Source organism: Chionomys nivalis, chromosome 9 (assembly GCF_950005125.1).
Source record: "Chionomys nivalis chromosome 9, mChiNiv1.1, whole genome shotgun sequence".
In the NCBI taxonomy this organism is placed as follows: domain Eukaryota; kingdom Metazoa; phylum Chordata; class Mammalia; order Rodentia; family Cricetidae; genus Chionomys; species Chionomys nivalis.
This window is the reverse complement of record NC_080094.1, coordinates 52,699,913-52,722,831: the sequence shown is the minus strand read 5'-3', so window position 1 is coordinate 52,722,831 and position 22,919 is coordinate 52,699,913. Positions and strand designations below refer to the sequence as shown.

At 38.7% G+C, this 22,919-nt stretch overlaps 1 protein-coding gene across 2 annotated transcripts in view; it reads left to right on the top strand.

Moving 5' to 3' along the window:
• The window catches only part of Golm2 (golgi membrane protein 2), an 81,738-nt gene that overhangs the window by 10,914 nt on the left and 47,905 nt on the right, over nt 1–22,919 (top strand). For both annotated transcript variants that reach the window (XM_057781736.1, XM_057781735.1), the window contains exon 2: nt 17,662–17,716. In XM_057781736.1, the coding sequence (XP_057637719.1) occupies nt 17,662–17,716 (55 nt within the window). The remainder of the gene's footprint in view (nt 1–17,661; nt 17,717–22,919) is intronic.

Genomic DNA, 22,919 nt, shown 5'->3' with positions numbered 1-22,919 from the left:
AGCATTTAGAAATAATGTTTACCTGGTGTGGGGTGGTGGCGCATGCCTCTAATCCCAGCACTTGGGAGACAGAGGCAGTTCGAGGCCAACCTAGTCTACAGAGTGAGTTCCAAGACAGCCAGGGCTACACAGAAACTCAATGTCTAAAAAAAAAAAAAAAAAAAGTTTATGTTGAGATAATTTTCAGTAAAGTACTTGCCTTATAAACATGAGGACCTAAATATGATCCTAGCACCACCTAAAAGTGGGGGCTTCTAAAGACTAGAGAAGGGTTCCATCTATGCAGCTACGGGAAAGCCCTCATCTCTATTGGGTGTGGTCTGTTGGGGGGAGAGCACCAGCATCCCCTCTCTTAAGTAGTAGCCCCCTTATCAGTGATCTGCAAGGAAGCCCAATAAACTAACAGGCTCCCTAGAGTGAATTTTGGTGAAATCATGCATCTGCCTGTTGTTGGGACCTTTGGAGAAGGGGTAGACTACATTGCTAATATCGCCTCTGGCAGGGAATTTGACTAGCACTGTGTATGTCATGTATATGTAGAAGTCAGAGGACTACTTGTAGGGTTAGTTCTCTATTTTCATTATGTAGTTTTCTGGAAGCAAGCTCAATCAATGGTCAGGCTGGATGGCAAGTGCCCTTCTGCACAATGAACCATAGTTAATATTCTTTGTTTTGTTTTGAGACCAAGTCCCTTGTATTACTCTCGCTGTCCTGGAACTCACTCTGTAGACCAGGCTGGCCTTGAATTCAGAGATCTGACTGCCTGCCTTTGCCTCCCGAGTACTGGGATTAAAGGCAGGCACTGACATTCTTTCAGGTTCATAGTTGATGCTCTTGAAGGAGATAGCCACAAGAGAATCATTAACTATATATTCAGAGTGAAGGATTAAAGTAATTAGGAGAAGATAATTCAAAATGTACTTCCTTGTAGTATAATTAGCTCACAGCTACTAAACAAGAATGAAAAGTTGACTGAGTGTGGCAGCACTTGCTTTAGTTCCAGCATTTGGGAGGCAGAGGCAAGTGGATGTTTGTGAGCTTGAAACTAGCCTAATGCAATTAATGAGTTCCAGGCCAGCCAGAGATACACAGTAAGAAGCTGTCTCAAACAAATAAAGATTTGGGAATACCCCCCCCCACACACACACACACAAAACCAATGGGTAAAACTAACAAATCTAGTAAAACTTAAGATTACAGAACCAAGACACGAAAATCAGTTCCACTTCTTTTTACAGGCAGTGAACTGTTGGAACATATCATTAACAATTCTGTTTATATTAATAACAAAACAATTAAAAAACACTTGGGATTTTAAAAGGGATGAGAAACCCCTACATTGAAAATTACAAAACACTGATGAAGGAAATTAAAGAATACAAAATAATGGAAAGACCCTCCTATTCCTTTATTGGAAGAAAGAATACTGTTAAAGTATCCACAGCAAAGACAAACATGGACTGAAAGAGAAAGAATTTAAGTTAATATCTCAAGCAAATGCAGACTGAAAACAAGCGATGTATCTATTCTGCTCTCTGATAAAATAGACTTAAAGCCAAATTAACCAGAAAAGATAAAGGCCATATATACTAAGGAACAGTTCATCAAGAAGATAGAAAGAACAGTTAGACAGGCAAGATGACCTAGCAGCTTAAGGTGCATCCTGCAGGTCTGATGATCTGAGTTTGATCCTAGGGACTGATACTGTGGAAAGAGATAACCAACTTCAACAAGATGTCCTCTGACCTCCAAAGGTGTGGGCTGGCTTGCATGACTCCACACACTAAAATCAATCAATTATTTAATTAATTAAACAATTGTTAAAAGATTTATGCACCAAACATTGGGGCTCTCAACTTTATAAAACAAAACTAATAGACTCCAAAGTATATGGAAGTTCTGAAAAATTAAAATAAATGGCTTTAGTTCCCCACTATCATCAGTAGATAGGTCATTCAGATTAAAAAATCAAAATATTTAAGGACTGAGCTATACATAGATTAAATGAATTTAACAGACATGTATAGAATATTTCATCCAGCAAGACTGAGATACATATTCCTTTTAACAGCACATGGAACTTTCTCTAAAACAGATCATAGTTTAAACCATAAAGGAAGTCTTAACAAATAAAAAAAATAAAAATAATCTCTTCTACAGATCATACTAGAATAAAACTAGAACTCAATAGCAAGAGATACCACAGAAAATATAAAACATCAGAGAGTAAACAGTACTCTGCTTTATTATTGAAGATACTATTGAAAAAAAATCAGGAATCAAATGAAAGTGAAAAGAATTTACCAGACCCTTTGGGATTACAACTAAGGCAAGTCTAAAAGGGAAGTTTTTAATCTGTAAGTGTTGACATTGAAATATTAGAGAAATCTCAAATAAATAAGAAATCTAATGATACCCCTTACAGTCAGAAAAGAAAAGAAAGAAAAAGAAAGAGCAAACCAAATCCCAAAACAGTAGATAAAATAAGAAAGTTCAGGGCAGGAACTAATGAAATGGAAGATTGAAAGAATAATACAAAAAACTAGCAAATCAAAAAGTTCTTTGGAAAACTGAACAAGATCAAGAAACTTTTAGCAAAAGTAATCAAAAGAGACTAAGGAGCTAAAAAGGGAGCATTGCATACAAGATTTACAAGATGTGGTAGTTTGAATGTAATTGATGCCTCATAATCTCATAAAGGCTGGCACTATTAGGAAGTGTGGCTTTGTTTGAGTGGGTATGGACTTGTTGGAGGAAGTACATCACTGTGGGGGCAGGCTTTGAGTTTTCCTTTGTTCGAATACCACCCAGTGTCTCGGTCTACCATTTCCTGTTGTCTACAGTTACTCTTGCAGCACCATGTCTGCCAGCATGCCACTATGCTCCTGTCATGATGATAATAGATGAATTGTGACCGAGCCACCCCAACTAAATGTTTTCTTTATAAGAGTTGCCATGGTCATGGTGTCTCTTCACAGCAATGAAAACCCTAACTGAGACACAAGATTATTAAGGAACACCTTGAAAGTTTACATTTAAAGAAAATTGGGAAGTGAAGATAGGATATAAATTCTACACACATATGACCTACTTAAATCCAGAAGATGTAAACCGTTTAAATAGGCCTACCATAAGCAGTGAGATTGAAACAGCAATGAAGAGTTCCAAAAAAGAGAAGCCCAGGCTGCACAGATTCACCGCTGAATTCTATTAGACGTTTAATGAAGAGCTCACACCAGTGCTCCTGTCATTTGAAATAAAAAGCAGAGAAATACAAACAATTTCATTCTGTGAGTCTAGTATTACCCTGATACCAAAATCAGGTAAGCACACAGAAAGAAAACTTTAGACCAATTTCCATAATGAACATAGAAACAAAAATTATCAATAAAATATTTGCAAACCAAATTCATAACACATTGCAGAGACCATACACTATAATCAAGTTAGTTTCATTCCAGAGTTTCATCCAGGGATGGTTCAAATCAACACATATAATATAGCAATACATATGTTTAAAGACAGAAACTAGGCTGGGGAGATAGATGTCTCAGTGGGTAGAGTCCTTGCTGCTTAAGCATGAGGACCTGAGTTGAGATTCCCATTCCCATATGAAAGGCATGGCAGCCTGCCTGCTACCTAAGTGCTAGGGGCTGGGAGGGAAATAGGGGAAAATAGGAGAGCCCAGTAGCTCCTTGGTCAGCCACTGTAATTGAAAAGGTGAAGTCCAGGTTCAGTGAGAGATGGTGAAGCTATGAATGACCCTCAGAAATACAATGGAAACTCATTAGAAGGCGATACCTGCCATCAGTCTCTGACCATCACACACATGAATAGTCAAGCACGCGCAGGTGTGCTCATACACTACATATGCATACATCACATGGTCATACCAATAGATGTGAAAAGGCCTTTGGCAAAGTTCAACATTTTATGATAAAAGCCCCAAAGAAACAAATAGAAGGAATATACTTCAACATAATGAAGATAATATGATAAACCAACAGCCAACATAATACTTGAGCAGGAAAAACTGAAAGCATTTTTTTAAATGAGACAAAGTATCTACTCCACTTGGTATAATGCTTGAGAATCTAGCTAAAGCAATAAAACCAGCAGGAAGAAGAGATCCAGATAGGGAAGGAAGAAGATAAATTATCCCTGTTTGTATGACCCTATATCTAAAGACCCAGTGGTTCTTGACCTTCCTAATGCTATGAGCCTTTAATACAGTTCCTCATGTTGTAGTGACCCCCAACCATAAAATTATTTTAGTTGCTACTTCATAACTAATTTTGCTATTGTTGTAAATCATAATGTAGATGTCTGATATGTGGGATATCTGATATTCGACCCCTGTGAAAGGGTCGTTTGACCCGCAGACTGAGAACCAGTGCTACAGACTCCCAGAAAACTCTTAATGTCTCATAAATGCTTTTAGCAGTACAAAAGGACACTAAACCAACACATGAAAATTAGTTGCTTTTCTTCTAGTAATGAACTTGCTGAGAAAGAAATAAGGGAAAGGGAAAAAATTCACAGTAGCTAAAACAAATAATTAACAGCAACAAAAATAAGCCTAACCAAGGATGTGAAAGACTTCCACAATGAAAACTTTCCAACATGGAAAAGAGACATTTAAAAAGACATTATACTGTAAAAAGATCTCCTGTGTTCATTGTTTGGCAAAATTTGTATTGTAAAAATAGCTATATTACCAAAAGCGGTCTGCATTTGCAACACATATTCTAGTGACATGCTTCTCAAGACAAAACCCTAAAACTTATATGAAGATACAAAAGACACACAGTCGAGCAATCCTAGGTAGAAAGAAAATCCTGGAAACATCACAATACCTAATTTCAAATTATACTATGGAGCCATTCATTGTAACAAAATTCATGTTCCAGCATGGTGCTGAAACAAAAACTGACTTGTAAATCAGTGGAATAGAATTAAAGAAACAATTCTCAAAAGAAGAAATAAAAGGAGCTCATGAGATGGCTCAGTGGTTAAGAGCAAGATTATCCAGTTTCAATTCCCAGAACCCACATGCCAGCTTGCAACTGTCTATAACTCCAGTCCCAGGGGATCTGACACCCTTGTCTGACCTCCTTGGACAATAGGCACACACATGCACACACATACATGCAGGTAAAACACCCATATACTTAAATATTAGTTATTTAAAAAAGAAAGAAAGAAAGAGGCCAATAAATGTATGAAAAATGCTCAGCATCCTTAGTCATGGGGGAATGCATATTAAAACTGCACTGAAGGCTGAGGATATACCTCAGTAGCAAGAACATTTGCCTGTTTCCCTCATTTCTCGGCCTCTGGCAAATTGCTGTATACCCTAGGCTGCTCTGGAACTCTATGCAACTCAGCAAGTCTTGAACTTCAGGTCCTCCTGCCCCTGCCTCTGAAATACTGGCATTGTTCATGTGTGCCATTACATTTAGCTATGATCTGTTTCATGTGCTTATTTCAAGCATAGTTGGAGAAAGTCATATAACCATACTTGTAGAAATTTTTGATCAGCAAACTCAACAGCCACACCTTAAGAAAATTTATCTAGGCACTATGCCCTTTAGAATACTTTTAAGATCTCTTCTTTGTTATAACTAACTCACTCTTCCTCTTCTCTCACCCTTTCCCCCATTTAAATTCCTTTTCACTTTTCTTGAAGCTGTCCTCTCCTATTTAAGAATTGTGTGATATAGCTGGGCAGTGGTGACACGTGCCTTTAATCCCAGTACTTGGAAGGCAGAGGATCTCTGTGAGTTTGAGGCCAGCTTGGTCTACAGAGCAAGTGCCAGAACAGGCTTCAAAGCTGCAGAGAAACCATGTCTTGGGAAAAAAAAGAAGAAGAAGAATTGTATGGTAAAACTTCTATCAAATCTACATCTGCACTGTTTTCACTTTAGTAGGAAGGTCCTTCTGTCAACCTTCTTACTTGTTCTTTGGGTCTAATCCAGAGACCTTTAATAAATCTCTCTGAAAACTTGCTATCTTTATGGTTGGGAAGCACACCATTGATATCAGAGGCAGGCAGATCTCTGTGAGTTTGAGGATAGCCAAAGCAACATAGAGAAACCCTAACTCAAAAAACAAACAAATGCTCCACGCATTTGAAAATATTTGAATTTTTCCCCTTTGCAGTCAGATTTTCTTAGAGAGAATTGCTTCTCTCATGCCTGCATTTTCTTTTCTACTCCTCACGTCTCAGTATCTTTTCTCCAGTTCCTTATATGCTTGGCTCCCGTGACACCTGTTTTCCATTTTCTGTTTCTTACTCTCCTTTGCTGGATTCGTCTCTGTTACCATTCTTTAGTATTGATCGTTCATTTTAGTTTGAATCCCCTTCATTTTATTCTTTTCCTAAGTAATCATATTTGCTCACAAAACTTGTCATTCTCTACATGCCCATGACTCCAGAATTTGTATCATTTAATCAGAACTCCCTTCTGTTTCTTGTAGCTTACTTTCTTTTGTTTTTTTGAGACTGGGTTCCTTTGTATAGCCTTGATTGTCCTTCTGGAACTAGCTCTGTAGACCAGACTGGCTTCAAACTCATAGAAACCTGCCTATCTTTGCCTCCTAAGTGCTGGTATTAAAGGCTGTGCCACTACCACACGGCTTGTATATATCTCTATCTCAAATCTCTGCATTGTCCTTCACTACTGGGTGCTCAGAATTTCCTTGTGACTGGCTAATGGAATGAATTATTTCAGTGATTTAACAGACCAACAAAATACTTTGTATGCCCAGTCTTAGCGCATAGTGCACTCAGTAAGTACTTTATAAATTATTGATTAAATGAATAATGAAATGTGTACCACAATAAAATACAATTAATGAATAATTGAAAAAATTGTGGTTCATTTTAGCCAACCATGACCAAAGACTTGGTGTGCTGATTTAAAGTATGTAACTACAGGACCAGTGAAGTAACTAATGGTTCAGCCGGGAAATGTACTTACTGCCCACTGATGACCCAGGGTCAGTCTCTGGAACCCACATAGTGAAGGAAAGAAACAACTCCTGCAAGTTCTCCTCTGACCATCATACATGTGCACAGACACGCAATAAATAAGTCAATATAATAATTTTTAAAAGTGTGTAATAAGACAGTTGTGCAGTATACTTTTAAAGCAAACACTCAAGAAAAAAACCCAGGGCTACATAACAAGTCTTTGACTTACGTATCTATCCCAATCCCCATGTAGCAAGGTATGGTTTCTACTACTATTTCAAGAGAAACAGATCTTAACGGATAAAGTAAAAGTTATTTGAAATGTTATTTGCATCTTACATGTGAAGTAAAAAAGGTTATTCTCTTATTAGATATGATATATGCACAGTGGCCACAGGCACTGCAGTCTTTGGATTGGTACTGCTTGGAAGAGTATCCAGAATCTGTGCCTATGATTTAGGGCACAGGGCCCCCATCTGTGAAATGGAGAATATCACTATACCTACTTTGTAGAGTGGTTGTAAGCATTAAATGAGGTTAATATAGAGAAAGAGAATTTATCACAGGATCTATTGTAAAATAAGCATTTAATGTGCACCATGTGATTGCCTGTTTCCTCGGAGGCCAGAAGAGGGCATCAGATCCTCTGAAACTTGGATTTACAGACAGTTGTGAGCAGCCATGTGAGTGCTAGGAACTGAATCCAAGTCATCTGGAAAAGCAACAAGTGCTAACTGCTGAACCATCTCTTCAGCCCCTAATTTAGAGCTTGAACATTGTTTTGTTCCTGGTCCACAGTACTACTGGCAGAAGGTGGGACTAGTGGTAAGGCCTAGTGGAAGCTCGTGAAGTCACTGGGGACAGGCCCTCAAGGGAGATACTGGTATCCCCGCCCATCTGCTTCCGTTCTGTTTCCCGGCAGAGATGGACACTCCTTTGCCTTGGGTTCTTGTCATGTTGTGTTTGCTGTCTTGCCACAGGCTGAAGGGACAAAGGGACCAAGTGGCTAAGAACTGAAATCTTTGAAAGGGGAGCCTAAATGAATCTTTTCTTGTGGTGAAAAGATCTAAGATAGTATCATCCTTCTGCATTAATATTCCTGTAGGGGAATATCTGAAGGGTAGTGTGACCAGTATGCAGTTAAGATTCGGAGCCATACAATCCACAGGTGTCTTCTGTAATTTCTCTTCAGTGAAAGTCAATTCTCTCTCGCTGCAGCTGAGAATTCCCTGGGACTGTTTAAGTCCTTGTCACCATCTAAGGTTTTGTTTAAATTAATCAATTCATCAGGTTTTATCCCAGTAGTGGGCTATAGTTGGGAAATGTCTCCTAGCAATCTTTGGAAGTCATTAAGAGGCTGCAACTGATCTCTCCTAATTTATACTTTTGTGATCTAATTTTCTATAACCCTATTTTATAACCTAAATAATTAATAGAATCTCCTCTTTGTATTTTTCAGTAGCAGTTTGTAATCCCCAAGAAGGCAGTATTTTCTTTACTTCAAACATTCTTTCCAAAATATCTACTTTTGAATCAGATAGCAAAATGTCCATGTAATGGTAAACTATAGATTCGGGAAATTGTTTATATCATTTTCTCCTTATAAGTTGACAATGGGTGGTAGCACGGTTATTAGTGGCACTCCACTTTCATACAGCTGCTATATTTTCTAGCCAAAAAAGTATAGATGAGTAATTGCTGTACCTGGCTATTTTTTGGCATCTTTTGAGGGGTTTTTTTTCCCCTAAAATAAAGATTTCTGTACCATCCCTCAGCTACTGAATCATACTAGGTGGTGAAGGAGAAAGACTATTATGGGTTTTTTTGTTGTTTGTTTCTTTGTGAATTTTGAAGTCTATATAACTTGCTTTATTTGTAGTGTAAATTGGTTTGAATTTGTAATTCTCCTGCCTTTGCTTTTCAGTTTAGAAAATGCATTTAGTTTTTATTATATTTATTTATATTGTGTGTATATGTGGACCATAATACATATTTTAGGGGTCAGAGGATTACTTGTGAAAGTTGGTACTCTCCACCATGAGGGTTCTGGGGAATCAAACTCAGCTTGTTAGGCTTGATGGCAAATTTCTTAATCCACTAAGCCATCTCACCAACCCAGATTAAAAAACAAAAACACAATACATACATACATGTCTGTTTATATAACTACTAAATTCATTAAAGAAGATAGAATTGTTTGTAGAAATTGTTTGAGTGTGTGAGATCGAGTTTTAAAATGGGGGTGATAATGGGAGGCAGACACTTTTTGGTGTTGGAAACAAAGGAGAGAGAAATGATGGTAGCTTATTAAAAGCTAAGTATATGTAACCTTCGTAGTAATTGGTCATAGCTGTGCTAATTGCCCAAGAACAAGCCATAATGAAAGTGCAGCAGACACAGCTGAGCCATTTTCAGGGTCCCCAGATGAAAAGGAAAACAGAGCAACTGAGCTGGTAACAGCTGCCAGAATTAATCTAGACAAACCACAAGGGCTGGAGAGAGCATTAAAAGAATTTCAGAAAGAACTGGTAGGTCAATAAAGACAAAGTTTTAGGTAATAGAGGATGAAAGATGAGAGGAAGTGTATGAAATAACTGGGGATAAATAAGAAGCATGTTAGGAAATCTAAGATAATTCTTCCTGAGAAGAGTCAAGAACCTGTGCCTCAGAAGAGAGGTCATAGGAAGGACAGTATTACTGTTTGGACATGAGGTGTCCCCAAAAACACTCAGGTGTCTAGGGCTTAGTCCCAGGGGTGGTGTTATTTGGGGAGACCTGGAAATTTGAGGAAATGAAGCTTGACTGAAGGAAGTAGGTGGCTGGAGGTGGGTCCATAGAGGTATTTCAAAGAGGAAGACAGGAAGGGGTCAGAACAAAATACCTCAGAACAGCTCCCTCCCTCCAGATGCCGTGATACTCTTTCCAAATACATGAAACCAGGCTTCCCTCACTTGAAACTATAAACTAGCATTAATCCTTGGCCCCTTTAGTTTGCTGATTAGTTAGTTGTAAGTACTAACTAATCAGCCCCACTTCATTTAGCTTCCAAGATAGATGAGATACTGTGCTCTCGCGGCTGTATAACTATAGATTCCCTTATGCTCTCGCGGCTGTATAACTATAGATTCCCTTATGCTCTCGCGGCTGTATAACTATAGATTCCCTTATGCTCTCACGGCTGTATAACTATAGATTCCCTTATGCTCTCACGGCTGTATAACTATAGATTCCCTTATGCTCTCACGGCTGTATAACTATAGATTCCCTTAGGTTGTTTCTGCTGGTTATTTTGTCACAGCAGCGAGAAATGTAACAAGTGAGAAAAAGACATTGATATAGCATGAATAATACAATCTCAGAGATGGATATTGGTGTTCAACCTGAAGATCAGAAAAGCAAAGCAGCCAGCCACTGTCTCTTACCTTTACCTCAGACCAAAAATGGGTGGGATCCTGTCTCCACAAATCCTGAAGACTCGACATCCTCCTTTCCACTCAGTTCCTGTCTCTACCCCTTATACTCCTGTCTCTGCCCAGCCATGTCACTCTACTGCTGAGATTAAAGGCGTGTGATCCCAAGTGCTGGGATCACTTTTGTGTGAGCTCTATTTCTCTTTTGTTTTATTTTATTTTATTTTATTTTTTATTTTATTTTTTTATTTTTTTTTTTGGTTTTTCGAGACAGAGTTTCTCTGTAGCTTTGGTGCCTATCCCAGAACTAGCTCTTCTAGACCAGGCTGGCTCTATTTCTCTTTTAGACAGATTCAATCTTGTGTAGCCAAGACTGGCCTTGAACTAACAGAGATCTGTCTGCCTGTCTCTGAGTCCTGGGATTAAAGGTGTATGCCACCACTTCCTGTCCTGTATGACTGACTAGTATGGCTGCTTTGCTCTCTGATCTTCAGACAAGCTTTATTTATTAAAACGTAATTAAAATACCAGAATGCATTGACATGGCAGAGGCCAGAAAGAGTATAGTGAATACGCTTAATTTTTTTAGAGAAACTCCAATCCCAGAGATTAGTATTACAGAGAAGTAGAGAAGAAATAAACTCTTAAGACAATGAAAGTGTTGATGAAATTAAGTGAGGAAGTTCAAAAGTCTGTGAGGGATAAGGAATGTAGCTTAGTTGGTATAGTGCTTGCCTAGCATGTACTAAACTCAGAGTTCAATCCCAGCACTACATAAACTGTAATCCCAGCATTTGGAAGGTGAAGCAGAATGATTAGAAGTTTCAAGGTTAATGGGTAATGGTGGCTCACGCCTTTAATCTCAGCACTCAGGAGGCAGAGACTGGCAGATCTCTGAGTTCAAGACTAGCCTGGTCTGCAGAGCAAGTTCCAGGACCTGCTCTAAAGCTACACAGAGAAAAAAACCCTGTCTCAAGAAACAAAAACAAAAAAATCCTAAGTGGCATTTGCATTAGAAATAAGACCATATGTAATTTTTGAAAAAAGTTGTTTTTAATGGACAGCTTATGAGGAAACTACTAGTAGAATCTGAGAGCAGCCAAGTTGTTTTCAACGTTATAGAAAGTTTTTTCTTTCCTTCTTTCTTTATCCATAGCATTTTGCTATATTTTCCACATTGGCCTTGAACTCCTGGACTCAAGGAGTCTTACTGGCTCAGCCCGTCCAGTAGCTAACTAAAGGCCAGTGTTCCCAGCCATCATTTTAGATTTTTGAAATCTGGACTGGTGTCTTCCTTAGTCGCTGTTCTATTGCTGTGAAGAGACATCATGGCCAAGATTGGTCTTATAAAAGAAAACATTTAATTGGTACTTGCTTACAGTTTCAGGGGCTTAGTTCATTGTCATCATGGCAGGGAGCAGGTAGCATGCATGCTGGCACTGCAGCAGTAGCTGAGAGCTACATCATGATCCGTAGGTAGAGAGAAACTCTGGGCTTGGCATGGACTTTTGAAACCTCAAAGCCCACTCCATGACATACTTCCTCTAACAAGGCCGCATCTCCTAATCCTCTTAATCTTTTCAAATAGTGCCATTCCCTGCTGACTAAGTATTCAAATATATGAGCCTGTAGGGACCATTCTTACTCAAACCACTACAGTATCTATCTGATTTTAAATGTGATTTGGGTAAGAGATGGATTATGTTTGTTACTGTTGCCTGTCTGTCCACCTATCTACATCACTTAACCTGCAAAGAAGCTTGAAGGAGAAACATATATGATATTTTTCTTGTGTACATTAAGTAAGAATATCTTGGATATTTTAAATAAAAGCCTGAAAGTGGGACTGGGTGTAGTTTAGCGGTAGAACACTTCGCTGGCATGAGGCCCTGGATTTAATTCCAGTGCCAGAAACAAACAAAAGATCATTGTAAACGCTAGTAAGGAGAGAGGGAGGCCATGTTGAACCCAGATAATGAAAATCCCTTTGTGAGATAAAGAGTAAATAATGATTTTTTTGTGTGCTGTTTCCTGTCTAGAAAATATTTAGAAGAAAAGCTAAAGTATTTCTAGAGCTTTCTAGAGCATTGGCAGTTTAAGTATGTGTGGCTATGTGATGAACCCAAATTAATTACTGATTAATTTATAATTAGTCAGTAGTAATAAGAACCCAAACTAGGGCTTAGGCAGATTGCTCAGTGATCAAGAGCACCTTGTTCAGTTCCCAGCACCCAGCACCCATGTTGGGCTGCTGACAACTGCCTGTGACACCAGCTCCAGTGATATTTAGTTAGCGTCTCGTATGTTACTGTGCTGCAAACTCTTCCTTGGCTGGCTCGTCTGGGTGCCCCTCCCCCATGTGTATATCTCATTTACATTTATTAATTGGGGGTGGAGAACATGCTCAGGCCACTGTACTTACGTTAGACAACAGCTTCAGTAGTCATTTTTCTCTTCCATGTGGGTTCTGGGAATCCAACCCAGGTCATCAGACTTGGTGGCAAGCACCTTTAACCACTTAGCCATCTCAAGGTGCTGCCTTCTATTCTTACTCTGTTTAGGAGTAATTGGACCTTTTCTATAAAAAGCCAGGCAGTAAAGTACTTGAGGCTTTGGAGGCCATATACCATCTCTGTCTCTATCACCACAGCTATCAAGTAGGCATAGACATGAGCATTATGGCACATTTCCTACAAAACTATTTATAGACATTGGAATTTGAGTTTTATATAACTCAGTATCATAAAATATTTTGGGAGAATTTTCCTCCAACCAATAAATTGTAACCAATGCTTCTTAGCTGGTCATTCCTCTATAAACAGGCCTAGTTTAATGAAGAAAGTATGGAATATATACATATTAGAGTACTACTCAGCAGTAAAAAACAATGACTTCTTGAATTTTGCATGCAAATGGATGGAAATAGAAAACACTATCCTGAGTGAGGTAAGCCAGACCCAAAAAGAGGAACATGGGATGTACTCACTCATATTTGGTTTCTAGCCATAAATAAAGGACATTGAACCTATAATTCGTGATCCTAGAGAAACTAAATAAGAAGGTGAACCCAAAGAAAAACATAGGCATCCTCCTGAATATTAACCTTCATCAGGTGATGAAAGGAGACAGAGGCAGAGACCCACATTGGAGCACCGGACAGAAATCGCAAGGTCCAAATCAGGAGCAGAAGGAGAGAGAGCATGAGCAAGGAACTCAGGACCGAGAAGGGTACATGCACACACTGAGACAATGGGGATGTTCTATTGGGAACTCACCAAGGCCAACTGGCCTGGGTCTGAAAAAGCATGGGATAAAACCGGACTCACTGAACGTAGCGGACAATGAGGACTACTGAGAACTCAAGAACAATGGCAATGGGTTTTTGATCCTACTGCACGTACTGGCTTTGTGGGAGCCTAGGCAGTTTGGATGCTCACCTTACTAGACCTGGATGGAGGTGGGTGGTTCTTGGACTTCCCACAGGGCAGGGAACCCTGATTGCTCTTCGGGCTGATGAGGGAGGGGGACTTGATCGGGGGAGGGGGAGGGAAATGGGAGGTGGTGGCGGGGAGGAGGCAGAAATCTTTAATAAATAAATAAATAAATAAATAATTTTTTTGATCATTCTCTTTTTTTTATTCTTTTTTAATTAAAATTTCCACCTTCTCCCTGTTTCCCATTTCCCTCCCCTCCTCCCAAATATTGCCATAAATAAATTTTTTAAAAAACAGGCCTAGTTTAGAGACATTTTCTATTGCCTATAAAATGACTCTGTTTAGTCTTGTCCCCTCTGATCTACTCATCATACTAAGCAAAAATTACTGCAAAATTGCAAGTTGGAATCATGCTCTTGCTTAAAGTCCTCTTAAGATCGCATAAGTACCTATCTTCTTTGTATTACCCTTGTGCTATAGGCCTTCATTAATTTTTAAGAGATATATCTTATTTTCCAGCTCCTTGGGACTGATCGCAGCTTCTGCAATTGATATAACATCAAATTAACTCTTTATTTATTTATTTAGTGTGCTGGGTTCTGTCTGCATGTGTGCCTGCAGGCCAGAAGAGGGCACCAGATCTCATTACAGATGGTTGTGAGCCACCATGTGGTTGCTGGGAATTGAACTAAGGACCTCTTGAAGAACTCTCAGTGCTCTTAACCTCTGAGCCATCTGTCCAGCCCTAAAATTAACACTTTTAAAGTATATAGTTCAGTGTGGTGTTTTAGAAGCAAACTTTATAGTATTACATAGATGGTCACCACTGTCTAATTCTAAAATAAGCTTATTCTCCAAAATGAAGTCCTGTGTGCACATAAGAAGTCACTCTGTGTTGCTAAGGATACTACTCAGGTGTAGCAAATGTGTTTGTGAAAGGCTCTGGTTTATCCTTAGAGAGTCCTTGTTACCTTTTCTCCCCAGATGGCCGCCATTGTCTGTCTGTCCATGTGGACTGGCCTTTTCAGTGTGTTTCATATGGATGTGATCAGAATTTTTTTTGCCCTTTAGTAGTTTCTTCTTTCACTTGCCTGTGTAATATTTTCAGAGTGAAAATGTGTTGTGCCATACACTAGTGCTTCATTCCTTTTCTATAACTGTCTGCCAGCCTTATTATTTAACTTCCTTCTTTAAAGCCCCCAGGACTTCAGTGAGACTGCTGGACTCCCGCGCTTGGAACAGTTCTGTTTTCATCTGCTCTTTGTTTGGGGATAAACTTTCTCCTTAAGTATTAAGTCATTGGAACTCAGGCTGAAGAATACACCCTGCTTGATCCTAAAGACCCTTCCCTGTCTTTTCTTCCAGCTCCTTTTCCTACTATTCTTTCTACTGTATCACCAGATAGTTAGTGCTTTGGAGTCTCCTTATAGACCTCAGGCCTTCTTGACGCCATACATTTTCTTGACTATTTTTCTGAAGTACTCCTTTCTACTTGGTTCGAGATTTACCCAGCCTTCAATTCCTATTTCAGACAGAATTCTTTCCATAAACTCTTTGAATTAATTACCTAGGAATTGCACTCTGTAGGCACTACCTACAGATTCCTTGAAAATGCTCTTATGTTTTATCTGTTGTTTCATATTCTTGCCAGTATGTTGACACTAAATGGTGGGGAAAGGGAATGAGTGTGACTACAAAAGAAAGTGTGAGAGCTGACGGGATGACTGTGAACCTGTGACCTGAGAAAAGAACCAATCCCTACAACTGTCCTCTGACCTCTGTGTACAGGTGCACACACACACTAATAAAATGAAAGAGAAAATAGAGTGTGAGAGAGGTCTTCGTGGTGATGGAATAGCCTCTGTGCCTGGACTTATCTGGGCTTCCCAGACCAACACATATGATTATTAGATGACAAAGAACTGTACATACGTGTGTTATTGTCTCAGTTTTGGAGTCGTACTAATAGATGTACAATGGGAGAGATTGTGTGAGGGTTATATGAGGTATCTATGCAATATCTTAACACTTCAGATCAGAAATTTTTATTTAGAAATTGAGTTGGTATTTATCATCATTTGCCTCTTACATTGTTTCTTTTGATCAGTGTGTTTCTTTTGATCTCTTCTTTTGAGGAGACACATTTATAGTAATATTTTACTTACATTTTAAAATTAGGCAAAGCTTGTCTACAACAAGAGCTAAGATATTTTAATGCAAAATAAGAGTATAAAAGTAGGGCTGGAGAGATGGCTCAGCGGTTAAGAGCATTGCCTGCTATTCCAAAGGTCCTGAGTTCAATTCCCAGCAACCACGTGGTGGCTCACAACCATCTGGAATGAGGTCGGGTGCCCTCTTCTGGCTTGAAGCCATATATTGTATACTAAATAAATAAATATTTTTTTAAAAAAGATTTACCAAAAAAAAAAAAAGTAGCTGGATAATGGTAGTGCGCACCTTTAATCCCAACACTCAGGAGGCAGAGGCAGGAGTTCAAGGCCAGCCTGATCTATAGAGCAAGTTCCAGGACAGCCACGGCTATGCAAAGAAACCCTGTCTCAACAGAATAAAAAAAAAAAAGTGTATAAAAATAAAACATGAAAATGTTTATATTATTCAAGTGCATATTTTAACTGTTTCTTTAAGTGGGAAGCCTTAGTTTCGGTCATATTTTGTACATGTAAACCTGATGACCTGAGTTTGATCTTCTAGATCCACATGGTAGAAGAAAAGAACCAATTCTTGCAATTGTCCTCTGACCTCTGCAAACACATGTACACACACACACACATGCGCACGCATGCACGCTTTTGTTATTAGCATTCATGTGTACCGACTCCCTACAGGACAGTAACCACCACTTGGAATGCTGAGCATATACCATCCAGAAACACTGTGTTGCCCTGGAGAAGCCTGATAAAAGTGAATTGCTTTTGATTTATAATGATTGTTTCAAACATTTAATCTTAGCTTAATATTGAATTATTGGGAGGTCTTCTGTAAGATTTGGGGTGGGGGAATCATTAAATGATGTTCAACTCAAACTTTAAAACTTTCGATAATTCAGGGCTGGAGAGATGGCTCAGCAGTTAACAGCACTGGCTGTTCTTCCAGAGGACCTAGGTTCAATTCCTAGCACCCACATACACCCACATAACAGCTCACAACTGTCTGTAATTCCAAATCTAAAGGATCTGACACCTTCATACCAATGCACATAGTCAAATAAATTAAAAAAAAAACTTTTGAAAGTTGTTATTCTGTGTATCAGGTAAACATTCCATACAGTTTTAAAATAAACAGTACAGAATTAGAATTTATATCTTAATTCCTTTGAAATAGAGGTGGGGTATAAATAGAGTTTTTGTTTTCATTCATGATCAAGTTCAAAGTGACTATGAGTAAATATGAATGAAACTACATATTCTTGGTGGGTGAAGTGATACACACATGTAAGCACTTAGGGAGGTGATGGCATGAGAATCAGGTATTCAAGGTCATCCTTGACTTTATAGAAAGTTGAGGCAGGTGTGATGGCACACAGCTTTAATCCCAGCACTGGAGGCAGAGTCAGGTAGATGTGTTTGAGTTCAAGGTCAGCTGATCTACATAGCAGTTCCAGACTAACCAGGAATACATAGATAGACCCTTTCTTGAAAAGAAAAGCCTAAACCAAGCAAACAGCAACAAGAAAAATAACATAGAAAGTTCAAGATTAGTTTGAGCTACATAGGGCATTGTGAGAAAGAAGAGAGAGAGAGAGAGAGAGAGAGAGAGAGAGAGAGAGAGAGAGAGAGAGAGAGAGAACATATTATTAAAATACAAACAATTTCTTTTTTAGGTTAAACTACAGAACAACATATCGTATCAGATGGCAGACATACATCATTTAAAGGGTAAGAAACTTTTTAATTATAGAGTAAAGGTAAAGACTACTTCATATCTGAAATTGTCAAGAATTAAGAAATAGATGATGAAAGAAATAAAATTTTTTGGACATAGTTACTTTGATGGCACAATACCTCTTTACCTTAAAATATAAAAAGATCAGTTAATGTTGCTATGTATGCAATAAGAGTTTGGGGTCCACATTTTAATCTTGTGCATAGATAGGGTTCCTACAATAAAATATTCTTTAAAGAGTCCTTGAAAAGGGCTGGAGATATGGCTCAGTAGTTAAACTGCTAGCCCTGTAGGAGTAAGAACCAGCATTTGAATCCACAGAACCTATGTAAATCTGGGCAAAATAACATGTTAGCATCTGTAATTCCAGCACTCTGAAGGCAGACTAGAAGACAGAGACAGGAGGATACCTAAAAGCTAATGGGTAGATGTTATCTGCAGCTATGAACAAAGAGACCCTGTCTTAAACAAGATGGTGGTCAAAGATCTGTACTTGAGTTTGTCCTTTGACCTCTGCTCATATGGCATGACACAAACTTGTGCACAAACACAAAAAGTCCTCAAAGAAGGGCTGAGAAGGTTGGTCAGCTAACAAAGCGCTTGTCATGCAGTCATGAGGACTCGGGGTGCCCGGTGCCCACATAAAACACTGGATGTGGTACACACCTCTAATCCTAATACTGAGGAGATAGAGACAGGTGATCCTTGGAGCTTGCTAGCCAACTAGTCTCACAAAAACCTTTGAGTTCCAGGTTCAATGAGAGATTCTATATCAAAAAATAAAGTGGAGAAGAATAGAGGAAGACACTCAGTGTTTGCTCTCTGGACTTTGATATAAGAGGGTCTTCTATCTATCTGTTGCTTTCATTGGTTAATTAATAAAGAAAACTGCTTGGCCTGATAGGTCAGAACATAGGTAGGTGGGGAAGACAGAACAGAATTATGGGAGGAAGAAAGCAGAGACAGGCAGACGCCATGATTCTCCAACCCGAGACAAACGTAGGTTAGGATCTTTCCCGGTAAGCCACCACCTCATGGTGCTACACAGATTACTAAATATGGGTTAAAGCAAGATGTGAGAATTAGCCAATAAGAGGCTGGAACTGATGGACCAGGCAGTGTTTAAGTGAATACAATTTATGTGTTGCTATTTCGGGGTATAAGCTAGCCAGGCAGTTGGGAGCCAGGCTCAATAATTTTTTTTAAAGTTAAGGTCTTTCTATGTAACGAAGACTAGCTTTAAACTTACAGTGGGTGCAGGCATATAGGCATGCAGCACTAAATCTGGCACCCCAGGAATCTTATAATAGTGACCACAGTAGCAGCTTCACTTTAAGCTCATATTAAGGAAATATAGTATAGCCAGGTGGTGATGGCGTACACCTTTAATCCCAGCACTTAGAAGGCAGAGACAAGTGGATCTCTGAGTTTGAGGACAGCCTGGTCTACAGAGTGAGTTCCAGGACAGCCAGGGCTGCACAGAGAAACCCTGCCTCAAAAACAAAATTCAAAACAAAACAAAAAACCAGAAGCTCAACACTTAGGGCAGAAGCAGATGGATCACTGAATTCAGAGTTACGTGGAGAGACCCTGTCTCAAAAAAAAAAAAAAAAATAAGTGAGACTGCAAGACCATTGTAAGGGGCTGGAGAGATGGCTCAGAGGTTAAGAGCATTGCCTGCTCTTCCAAAGGTCCTGAGTTCAATTCCCAGCAACCACTTGGTGGCTCACAACCATCTGTAATGGGGTCTAGTGCCTTCTTCTGGCCTTCAGGCATACACACAGACAGAATATTGTATACATAATAAATAAATAAATATTTTTTTTAAAAGACCATTGCAAGTAATACAATGCAGGATGCATCTAAGAACTTAAGTTTGAATCCTATTGAAACATTCAAGTGTTCTGTTAACATGGACCTGCTGGAACATGGTTGGTAAAAGAGAAGTAAATATAGACTTCAAAGTTGAAGCCAAAGAAAAATGTAAAAAAAAAAAAAAAAAAAAAAAAAAAAAAAGGCAAAGTTGGAAAATGTGTGATGTTTGAAATTTCTGGTGTCCCAACGATGAAGCAGTATGGATAATTTTAGAATTTGAGAAAGTTGAGTCAGAAACTCAAGCTTTGTAGAGCAGAATGGGAGTTATTTGTTAGATGAGAGGTTAAAAACCTGTTTCTAGATCTAAAGCAATCCCTCAGCGATTAAGAGCACTGGCAACTATTCCAGAGGTTCTGAGTTCACTTCCCAGCAAGCACATGGTGGCTCACTACCATCTGTAATGAGATCTGGTGCCCTCTTCTGGCCTACAGACAGACATGCAGACAGAACACTGTATACATAGTAAATCTTTTAAAAATAAAAGCAAACATGTTTCTACAGTTTGGATGAATAGTAGGTTTTAGACTTGGCAGAAGAAGTTTAATTTTGAGAACTGGCGTCATCTCAGCATTCCTTACATGAGGCACAGTATAAACATAATGAAGAAGGGCTCAGTAAGCCCTGGAGCTTATTGACCAGCCAGCCTAGTCTACTTAGTGATCCCCAGTGAAGTGAAAGATCTTGTCTCCAAAAATCTAAGGAGAAGGGCTAGAGAGATGGTTTGGCAGTTAAGAGTACTTAGTGCTCTTGTAGAGGTCCCAGATTTGATTCATAACACCTACATGGCCACTCATAGCCATCTGTAACTCCAGGTGAAAGAGATCTAACACCTCTTCTGACTTCCAAGGGCTCCTACACACATGTGGTGCAGACAAACACTCAGGAACACAAAATAAATAACAAAAACAACAAAGGTGAATGACTCCTGAAGAGCTATGCCAAAGATTAACTGAAGGCGTAAGTCACAAACAATCCCACACCAGTTTGGAATTATGATTAATAGAATGGTTATGAAGGGAAAAAACTTACAGATCACCGTCCCAGACAACAGCCCTCTGCGCAATCAGGAAAGGAGTCTAGTAGCCTGAAGAGCTGGAAGCAAAAGAACAAGCACACGACTACAGGCTACTGCTGCTTTTTAAAGCAGACGAGACCATGCCCAAGTGGGCTGGTATCTTAGAGTCCATTGGCTGAAGGAGCGGAAGGAGCTCCCGCAGCACCTCCCCCTTTTGTTTAAGTAAGATATTCTAAACCCAATACAAAACAATATACGTTAGGAACAAATATTAAGAATAAGATTAGAATTACAATCACCATAAACAATATTTAGCAAGGAACATATGCTAAATGTTTTAATAAACATTGTATCCTATGGAATCTAAATCTTGTATAGGAAATGGCTTGGCTAGATCATAAGAGGACGATAACTACGGTAACTACGACTATCTAATCTTCAACCCTATCAAAGGCCTGAGAAGGGAGATAATATTACTTGAGCAGCAGGCAGGGCAGTGGGAAGTATAATCAAGTAGCTTCCAAAGCGAGCAATATATGATTTCAAACTAAAACCAATCAAAATAGACAAAAAAGGACATTTCATATGGAATGGAAAACTCCATCAAGAGGAAATCTCAATACTGAACATCTATGCCCCAAATACAAGGGTACCCTCATATGTAAAGAAACACTACTAAAACTTAAATCACACATTAAACCCCATATACTAATAGTGGGAAATTTCAACACCACACTCTCACCACTGTACAGGTCTACCAGACAGAAACTTAAAGGAGAAATAAGGGAACTAACAGAAGTTATGACTCAAATTAACTTAACAGACATCTATAGAATATCCCATTAAAACTTAAAAGAACATAGCTCCTTCTCAGCACCTCATGGAACCTTCTCAAAAAATTGACCACATGCTTGGTAACAAAACAAACTTCAAAAAAACTTGAAATAACCCCATGTATCTTATCCGGTCACCATGGCTTAAAATTAGAATTCAACAGCAACACTAATTCCAGAAAGCCCACAAACACATGGAAATTAAACAGTGCTCACCTGAATCATCAATGGGTCAAGGAAAAAATAAAAGGGGAAATTAAAGACTTCCTAAAATTCAGTGAAAATGACCACACAACATACCCAAATTTATGGGACACAATAAAAGCGGTGTTAAGAGGAAAGTTCATAGCACTAAAGGCCTACATAAAGAAGCTGGAAAAAAATCCCACACTAGTGAATTAACAGAACATTTGAAAACTTTAGAACAAAAGGAAACAAACTCACCTAAGAGAACTAGACGGCAGGAAATAATCAAAGTGAGAGCTGAAGTCAACAAAATAGAAACAAAGAAAACAATACAAAGAATCAATGAGACAAAGAGTTGGTTCTTTGAAAAAAATCAACAAAATAGACAAACCTTTATCCAATCTAACCAAAAAGAGACAGAATATCCAAAATTAACAAATTCAGAAATGGAAAAAGGGGACATAACAGCAGACATGGAGGAAATCCAGAAAATCATCAAGTCATACTTTGAAAACCTGTACTTCACAAAATTGGAAAACTTAAAGAAAATGAACAACTTTCTCAATAAATATCATTTACCAGGATTAAATCAAGACCAGATAGGCAAATTAAATAGACCTATAACCGCAAAGAAATAGAAACAGTCATCAAAAGTCTCCCAATCAAAAAAAAAACCTAGGACCAGATGGTTTCAGTGCAGAATTCTACAAGATTTTCAAAGAACTAATACCAGTACTTCTCACAGTGTTCAATACAATAGAAACAGAAGGAACATAGCCAAACTTTTTAATGAGACTACAATTAGCCTGATACCCAAACCATAGAAAGACATTACTAAGAAAGAGAATTACAGGCCAATCTTCCTCATGAACATTGATGCAAAAATACTGAATAAAATACTGGCAAACCGAATCCAAGAACACATCAGAAAAATCATACACCATGACCTAGTAGGCTTCATCCCACAGATGCAGGGATGGTTCAACATATGAAAATCTGCCAATATAATCCACCATATAAACAAACTGAAAAAAAAAAACACATGATCATCTAATTAGATGATGAAGAAGACTTCAACAAAATACAACATCCCTTCATGATAAAGGTCTTGGAGAGAACAGAATACAAGGAATATACCTCAACATAATAAAGGCAATATACAGCAAGCCAACAGCCAACATCAAACTAAATGGAGAGAAACTTACAACCATTCCACTAAAATAGGAACAAGACAAAGCTGTCCACTCTCTCCATATCTATTCAATATAGTACTTGAGTTTCTAGCTA